Source organism: Austrofundulus limnaeus, unplaced genomic scaffold (assembly GCF_001266775.1).
Source record: "Austrofundulus limnaeus strain Quisiro unplaced genomic scaffold, Austrofundulus_limnaeus-1.0 Scaffold0, whole genome shotgun sequence".
NCBI classification, from domain to species: Eukaryota; Metazoa; Chordata; class Actinopteri; order Cyprinodontiformes; family Rivulidae; genus Austrofundulus; species Austrofundulus limnaeus.
This window is the reverse complement of record NW_013952402.1, coordinates 4,721,044-4,730,094: the sequence shown is the minus strand read 5'-3', so window position 1 is coordinate 4,730,094 and position 9,051 is coordinate 4,721,044. Positions and strand designations below refer to the sequence as shown.

The following is a 9,051-nucleotide window of genomic DNA, read 5'->3' as shown; positions in this document are numbered from 1 at the left end:
ATATATATATATACATATAAATATACACACACACTCAGTATATAGGTCTTTAAAATTCATCATCTTTACCTATTGCTGAAAGTCACATTTGTGTGTCTGAACCACTGGATTGTAATAAAGCATCACCATATCTGCATCTACAACTAATTATCTTTTGGAGCCAATCCAATTCAAGATGGCTGCCTCAGCCAACTGACAGTAATGCATGTGTGTATTTTCTCCCACACACCAAAAACATATTAGAGGTTATATTAAGTTAATTGGTAAACTCTAAACTGTTACATGGAAACTGATGCACACACTCCTAGAACCAGGTAATTGCTGATGTGAACACAGTCAGTGTGTGTCAGTTAATAGACATTAAGGTGGAGGGCTGGTGAGAAGATCAAAAGTTTCTCCGTCTTAAGACAGTGACCCAGTGTTAATGAAGGAAGTACCCGACAATGTTATCCTCTGACAAAGATTAGCAAAGAGTTAGAGTTAACAGGTTTAGTGGCATGCTCAGCTTGTTGCTAAGAAACTACTAGAGTCTGAGTTTTAAAAAAAGGCAATTTAATATGAAAAACTAAGCAAATGACAGAGCAGAAACTATTTCCCATCACAGCAGTTCAAGGAAAACTCGTAAGAGTGCGAAGTGGCGTAGATCAAATATTCCAAGTGCCTGTAATGAGGAACAGAAACAGCAAGCCTCGAGGACACTTCAAATCAGAAGAAATTACACTGCTTTCTGTAAAAAGATGAAATCAGCAATTTCCAATAACATCAACTCAAAAATGTTCAGTTAGAAGCCTAATTTTAGACAAGTGTAAAAGTTAGACCAGAAAACACATGTATGGAAAGAAACTTTATTAGATAAACCCCTGTAAATACGTAACCAGCATTTAGGTTTTTTTTGCAACAATTGAGCAAATATAATATTAAAAGATTAAAAAAAAGTTATTTTTTATGGCAGCCGCCTTATTGTAGACACATAATACCATAACCATAACCCACCCCCTCAGTCCTAATACAGTTTAATCAATAACTGGACACAGTACTGACATTCACACGTACACACATTGCATACTCATTATTTCAAAAACCAACCTTTAATTTAAATAAATTGTGTTATTAATAAATATGAAGCATTTTATCAATAAATGGGAGAACAGTTTTGTCAAAGGGAAAACGTCATCTGCGATGTTGGTGCGTATGTGCCCAGTTAAGGAACGGCATTTAAATGCACAGAATATAAAAAATCTGGATAATATCAACACTTTAATAGATGAGCACAGAAATGTATTCAGCCTTTACAGTCAACAAGTGATGTTAGGATGTATAAATATAGTTCTAAAGTGCATCTGTTAAAAGACTTGTCAAACAAAGTCAACAGCAATCCTATTAAAAAAACAAAACAAAACAAAAAAACGTGCAGCAAATATATTTAGTAAAACCTACCTACATACATGCAAAGTTGTTTTAAATACAAAAACAGACCAAATTAAGTACAAGGGACATTTGCTCACACTTAATTTTACAGAATATTTCTTGAAATTTTAAGCAAACTTGGCTATTTTATTTTATTTTTTTCCATTTTTAAAAGCACACAGTGGTGTAGGATGTCAGAACCTTATTTCCGTTGGGTTAGTTGAACTTGTTATTGTTCAGTTCGCCCCGTGCGGTCGTCGAGGCTTGTCGGGTCTAGATCTTAGGCAGCTTAGGAGCGCTGATAAGAGGGTTGGTCTCCTGCAGAAACCGACGCCCAGCAGTCTTGTAGTCGTAAGTGCAGCTGTGTGTCTCGGCGTAACGGTGGGCGGCGCAGAAGTTGTGACCACACCTGAGATAAAATAGAAACTTTAATAATTAGGGCAAAAAGGAAAAAATAAAATTTTTATGTATTAATTTAAACTATTTTTTCCAAAATGTGACTAATTTCCTGTTTCTATTCTATACATTAATCCCTTCTTAGTGCAATAAATGCAATATCAATACTTCAAATATTAATATACAAACTAACACCAAGTTAAATACATTAACCAGGCTACAGGCTGGCATTCAGTGCATAATTAATGTTAAGATACATACTGTTTTGTACTGTTACAGATAAGATTTAATGTGAGCAAGGCCCAGAACAGTGAAGACATACAGTATGTACTCATGTCAAATGATGACGGAGGTTTTAAGTTAATAACTGGTTAGAGAACAAGAAGTAACATTTGATATGGCAGGAAGTCAAACTGAACAGGGGCAGAGCCACTTTGTACCAAAAGGCTTGCTTCAAGGACAACAACAACAAAAAAAAGAGATTTAAAGTTGGCCAGCGAGCTTGTTATCATGAACACAAATACTGTGTGTTTACCTGCACTCGTAGCTGGTGGCCAGCCCAGTCTTTTTGCCACAAAGGAAGCAGTGCTTTGAGCTTTTTTTCTTGGTGCCAGAGAGGGCTTTGACTGGAGGTAGGTGGTACGTTGGAGTGCCTGAAAGCAAAAGGTAACATTTTATCTACACAAGTCTGGGTAAAACAATACACATAAACAACTAAACCTCTTTGCTTGTGCACATTGCAATGAAACTCTAGCCAAACTGGTTGTAAATATACTTTGACACTTTTTATGAACATGCATTTTGCTTTAAACTGAACTAATTCAAGCTAAACATAAAAACCTTCCTGTCCCTTAAAAAATGGATACAACTTAAGTCTCCTTTCCCAAAATCAAGAAACAGGCTTATCGTTTTGTTTTTTGTGGTTCTGTTTTGCCTGTAACAATAATATCTGTGAAAGCAGGCAGCTACTCAGGTTTTTGCAGGCTGTAGAGATAAAACTGGCAGCTCTGAGATAAGTCCCGCAAGCAAGGTGAAATGTGGATAGCTTTTGGATTAAACTTTTGTTTTTCTGCCATTTTTGTTTATTACGATAAAAAATATATAAAAGATTTAACTATTGTCAAACCAAAATTTTTGTTCTACATTTTGTAGATCGCTCCCAGTCAAACAAGCTCCTCCTTCAAGGGATCTAATTTTATATATTTTCTGCACATACATTCACATTTGATGAATTCGATTTTACCTATAGCCCCAAATGAAGAAGTCACGACTCCCCCAGACGATGCAAGACAGTTGCTGGTCTGAAAAGAAAACAATGGAGATCATTTTACAGCCTATCAATACAAAAACGACACTTTCACATTGACACATCGTGAAAAAACAAATAGGGGCCATGATTATAATAACTGTTAAGTTAAAATAACAGTACATTAACAAGAGGAAAGTTCAGTAATTTCTGCATGTGTTACTGCTCACACTGTCCCAAATATTAAACGTTAAAGAACAGCTGTGTTGATTTGATATCAAAAACACCACAAAACAAGTCAGGCTTTTTAAAGGGATCCCTGATTAGTTGTAACATTAGACTTTATTTGATAAACATATATTTTAACTATAAAAATAAAGACTGTAAAAAACAGTTACTTCATGGAAGAAGAACCTCAGCTTAGCCTGTTAGCTTTAGCCACGACGCTATAAGCTCAGTGATACACATTCTCCTCTCATCACTGAGGTCCTCCATCCACATGACAGAAGGGAACGCAAAAATGACTCGGCCTATAATTGAAAATATGGATGGAGGACCTCAGTTGAGCTTGTTAGTTTGTCGCGCTAGCGCCGAGCTAATACATATAAGGCAATGTAGCGTCAGCGCTAGTACATAGGCTAACAGGCTAAGCTGAGGTGGTTCTTCCATGAAGCAGCTCTGTTGTCCTCCATCTATATTTTCAGTTCCAGGCTGAGTCATTTCTGCCCTCTCCTCTCTGTCAACGCTCTCTGGTTTCATTTAAAAGAGTCGATCATCAGATATTGTCAAAGATTAACCTTCAGGGTGGATATAGTTTGCTCACACCAATGACCTATCCACGTCATCATTTACCCAGAATGCTTTGCATATAAATAAAATGGCTCTGTCCGTGTTAAAATATATTTTTTAAAATTTACAAAACCAAACAGCCTACATTATTTTTACAGTCTTTATTTTACAGTTTAAATATATGTTTTTCAAATAAAGTCTAATAATACAACTAATTGGGGATCCTTTTAAAAAGCAGACATAAAAACCATACATTCAAAAATTAATTCTCAAATGTAGACATGGCAGCTGCTGCCTGCCTTTGTGCTCACCCTGTAAGATGGTACTGTTCGACGCAACGGTGACATTTGTCGGATGGGATCATCCTGAAGAAACTTATTAGGAGAAATGGATGGCAGCCTGGAGCCGAGGCTGCCCTGTCCTGAGGCAGAGGCAGCGGCAGCAGGAGGCAACGTCAGTGCAAATCCCAGACTCTCTCCAAGGCTGTCCCTGCTGCTGCTGTCTGGAGCTCTTGTGGAGAGAGAAGCCAAGAGCTCAGAGTTGTTCAGAGACCCCAGTGGCTCCTTACAGGCCTGGTTTACTATCTTCGTGATACCTCTCGCTTCTCTCTTACAGAGGAGCTCTGGTCGTTTACCTGGTGACTCCACTTTAACGCCTCGACGGCGTGTCTGATGAGACGACATGGTGGCTGGCGGGTGCGGGGATGTGCTGCCTGGCTTCACTGAGGATTGTGCTTGTAGGTTAGACAGTAAAAGTGGGGAATCAAAAGGCTGAGACAGCAGTCTGGTTGAAGCTGACGGGGAGGTGGACGCGGTTAATGGAGGAGGAGGGCTGATATGAACGGATGTGCCAAGCTGTGTTTCGTCAGCTCTGCTGGTGAGCGCATCACTTGTGCCAAGTGTCCAGGGACTTATTGGAGAGGGGGAGTGTGGCAGCTGGTGCTGAGCCCCGACATCAATGGGCTGACAACCCCCCTCATGCTGGATTGAAACATCAAGTCTTAGAGGGTCTGACAGTTCCCCGAATGATGCACCGGGCTGTGTTGGTGCCACGAGCCCTACAGGCTCTTCTAATAAACCCAGGCTGACCACCTCCCCTGAGGGCTCAGCTGTGTCAAAGGGGGCTTCAGGAGGGCCTCTGCTGTACAGTGGTGGAAGCTGAGGATAAACACAGTCTCTCATCAATTTACTACCTACGTCCATTCGAGACACTTTAGGGGGAGGGAGGATTTTTGCAAAGGGGGGATACGTCTCCCACGGTTCCTCCTCCTGAAGCATGTAGCAAGAAGGTGACAGGAACGAAGGAGACCGTCTCGGGATCATGAAATGGGAAGATGTTGACCCAGCGGGGGGAGGAGAAGGGTCTATAGATTCATTGTCTACAATCGGAGGTAGTGGAGCGCTCGTCTGCCAGGGCTGGTTGATCTGTGAGAGGGAGCGGAAGAGGCGGTGATGGTGCCGTGTGCTGGAAGGTCCAAAGAAGCTGCTGCTGGGATGTGGGCTAACAGGAGCCCAGGGCTTCGCCTTCGCAGTCTTCTGCAAGACAGATTGAGAACAGCACAAATGAACCAACTAAAAAGACATTTCACTTACAAACTATAAATTAAAAAAAAATTGTACAAAAGCAAAGCAAGTAAAAATATTCTACGGAGGCAGTATTGTATAAAGTACAAGTATCTTAACAAAAATTACCTTGGTAAAAGTTAAAGTTTCCTTTAGGAATATTACTTGAGTAAAAGTCTTAAAGTATCTGATATTTTTTGTACTTGAGTATTAAAAATAAAAGTATTGATTCAAAATGAGCAGTTAGATTTTCTATAAGGACATTTATTAGGAGGTGAACTCCCCCCCAAAACAGCAGAAATGACTATATTGTATTAAAATAATTAATTTATGTTAAATTTAGGATGCACTAGTCCAGCTGTTTCAGTTTATATACATATAAAGGCTGCCCAAACAGTTTCCCCAAAATGAAAATCTATCTGAGGGCTGCAGCCAAACGCAATAATATAATTCATAAAATACAAATACTTGTTAAGTACAGTCCTTTTATTTGAATGATTATGTCCTGCTGGAGTGTGACATGATTTGTCTGTGTACAAACTAATAYGGTATCAGAATTTTATATATTTATACTTCTCATTCAACCACAATTAAATCCACTCTATCTAGGAGGCACAGTTTAAATGGAWAGTATTTTTTATAATAAGCTGGAATGAAAACAAGCAAAAATGAAATAAAACTTCTTGTCTTTATCAATGTAAGGAGTAGAAGTAAAAAGTAGACTGAAAAATAATTACTCAAGTAAAGTACAGATACCCAAAAATTCTACTTAAGTACAGTAACAAAGTATTTGTACTTAGTTACTTTACAACCCTGTACGGAGGTCATACAGTAAATTTTGGGGCACCTTTTTGTTGAGGTTCATGTCCTCCATCTTGGCTTTGAGAAGCTTCATTTTGGTCATGGTGATGGAGTTCTCAAGGTTCTGCTGTGCAGCTGCAGAACTGTCTCCGTCCTCCTCTGCATACGCATTGTGCACCGAGCTGCCACTGAAAAATCGCGACAACCAAAAACATCTATTTCGTCCCACGGTGTGTGAATAAGCTCATTTCAAAGCCTTCTGGTAGTCTTCACATTTCAATTATACGTTTCCTTCTCCTGTTTGATTCGTGCATGGTTTAAATGTTACGGAGAAACGAAAACTGCAGTAAAACATGTTTAATATACAAACCTCAAAGATTCAGATAGAGGGGTTAAGGTACCATCCCCTCTGTCAACCACTCGGAAGAAGTTTAACTGGTCACCCTCTCGATAAACCACAAAAGTGACCTGCTTATTGGTCAGACTTTTCTCCCAACTGTCCTCCTTTGTGCTCTCCATGAGGTCAGCCACTTCCTTGATAGGATCCTCCAAAGTAACTGACGAAGAGATGACATTTTGCCATTAGAAGCAAGAAACAGCTTAATTTATGGGGTTCGTTAATAAAAATAATGCATTTATATATTATAAAAACATAAATATGGCTCTTTGGTATGCTTCTTACCCCTTCTGGTGTTAATTGGACCTCCCCTCATGGCTAAGACAAGTTTTAATGTGCAGCCCTCAGCAATGCTGCAAACACACAATGAATACTTAATGCAACACGAGATATAAATAACAATACAGAGCATAAAGTGAGAACAGAAAGCAGCATTTATTTTATGAGTGTAAGATGTTTCAGCTGTTATCCAAAGTAAGCATGTCAAGGGATAGTATCACATCCAGAAGAACTTGAGTACAGGACTGAAAATTTCTCTGGAACACGAGCAGATGCTTCACTGCTCCTCTCCCCCTCCTCCGGTCCTAAAACTTCAAAAAGCATGTGGCAGTGTGATAGAAGGGATTGGTGAGATCTCTCAAGAGGCTTTTCGTGTGAAAAACTAAGTGACAAAAATTCATAACAATACCACCATCTGCAGCCAGCAGAGCACTGGAGGGCGAATTCTGCAGCTCAGAAAAAAAAAAAAAAAAAAGACGAGAGGAAGAGCAAGCACTCTAAATGTGACCAGTGTGTTTCTTGTCTCGCAGCGCTCTACAACATGTAATCAGAGTCACTTCCTCCGTGACAGCAAGTTCAAATGTGTGATTTTGAACGGCAGGATGTGGCGGGAGGAATGAATTTACCCATAATCATGTAGACAGTGATCATCATCCAACTCTACGTTGTTCCAGATAAGATGCTGCTGGGCAACAGGAATACCTTTGCACAGTCGGGGAGAGGGTAGGAGAGAAAACAACCCAAGTTCACAAGGACAGGTTCATATTTCATTCACTACATTTACTAATCTGACACGAAAAATGGTATCCATACATCACGATAAATGATTCATGCCTGCCCCCTAAAGACTAAACTACACATAGGTTCAAAAAGTGCCAATTTCACACCAGATGCATTGGCAGCTAATTTTTATATTATATTATATTATATCTCTTGTTTTTGCAGCTCTGTTGAAGGTGTAAACAGAACCAGAAGAAGAAGAAATCAATTGAACAGCTCAGTGTCACAAGAACAGGACCTGGAAACAGACCAGGAGGAAGCAGAGAACAACATGGACTCCTGCAACGACACAGAGTTTGACCCAAACTTTGATCAGAGTACTAATAAAAAGAGAAAAGAAAAGTCTACAAAGAGGACAGAGAAGACAGAGAGAAGTAGAGTGTCTTGTAAAGTGTGTGGAACCTGGTACTTTAAGCTGGGATCTTTGATCAAACATGTTTGGACTCACGTTGACAAGAAGCAGGATGTTTGTGGCATCTGTGGAGAGAAATCTGAATCTGAGGAAAAGTTAAAGGAACATATCAATAAACACCAAGAGGTTCACAGATGTTCTGACTGTGGGAAGACTTTGGTCCATGAAATTAGTCTGAAGAGACACATGATGAAACATACAGGTCAGTTTAAATGTAATATTTGTTACAAAACCTTCACTCTGAAGTCCTATCTGGCTGCTCACCGATGGGTTCATGAGGAAAATAAACCTCATAAATGTGATGTTTGTATGAAAACATTTGGTGTGGAGTTACGTCTTAAAACTCACATGAAGATCCACACCAAGGAGAACAAATACATCTGTGACATCTGTGAGAGATGTTTTGACGATCGCAAAATTCTGGCCTGCCACCGAGCTGTCCACTTTGAGGAACGGCGCTTTGTCTGTAAAGTCTGTGGGAAACGGTTTAAATTCAGTAGTTCGCTGGGGCCTCACATGAAGACCCACACAATCAGAGATCGGTCTTTTCTCTGCCACATCTGCTCAAAGTCCTTCAGATTAAAATCAGCATTATTAAGGCATCTGAAGATCCACGATGGAGAGAAACCATATGGCTGTGATGTGTGCGGTAAAAGTTTTATGTTAAATGGACACCTGAAAACACACATGGTGGTCCACAGCAGTGAGACACCGTACAAATGCTCCGAGTGTGGACGCCTCTTCAAACACAAGAAGGATCTGAAACGTCACATGTTCCTCCACTCAGGAGTCAAAAACTTTGTCTGTGGGGTCTGTGGGAAAGCCTGCTCTCGACAGGAATACCTGAAGGTCCACATGAGGACCCACAATGGAGAGAAACCCTTCAAGTGCACCCTCTGTGACAAAGCCTTCACCCAGAGCCACTGTCTGAAGACACACATGAAGAGCCACCAGACCAAAGATAACCCGGTCCCTGCTACCC

The 9,051-nt window shown here is 40.0% G+C and overlaps 1 protein-coding gene across 2 annotated transcripts in view; it reads right to left on the bottom strand.

The window, feature by feature from the left end:
* Window positions 1-535: 535 nt before the first annotated feature.
* zfand4 (zinc finger, AN1-type domain 4) overlaps window positions 536-9,051 on the bottom strand; it is a 12,864-nt gene continuing 4,348 nt past the window's right edge. For both annotated transcript variants that reach the window (XM_014024811.1, XM_014024736.1), the window contains 8 exons: window positions 7,504-7,579; window positions 6,884-6,951; window positions 6,572-6,758; window positions 6,248-6,389; window positions 4,150-5,373; window positions 3,047-3,104; window positions 2,339-2,456; window positions 536-1,816 (listed from right to left, as the gene is read on the bottom strand). In XM_014024811.1, the coding sequence (XP_013880265.1) occupies window positions 1,681-1,816; window positions 2,339-2,456; window positions 3,047-3,104; window positions 4,150-5,373; window positions 6,248-6,389; window positions 6,572-6,758; window positions 6,884-6,951; window positions 7,504-7,579 (2,009 nt within the window). In that variant the 3' untranslated portion in view covers window positions 536-1,680. The remainder of the gene's footprint in view (window positions 1,817-2,338; window positions 2,457-3,046; window positions 3,105-4,149; window positions 5,374-6,247; window positions 6,390-6,571; window positions 6,759-6,883; window positions 6,952-7,503; window positions 7,580-9,051) is intronic.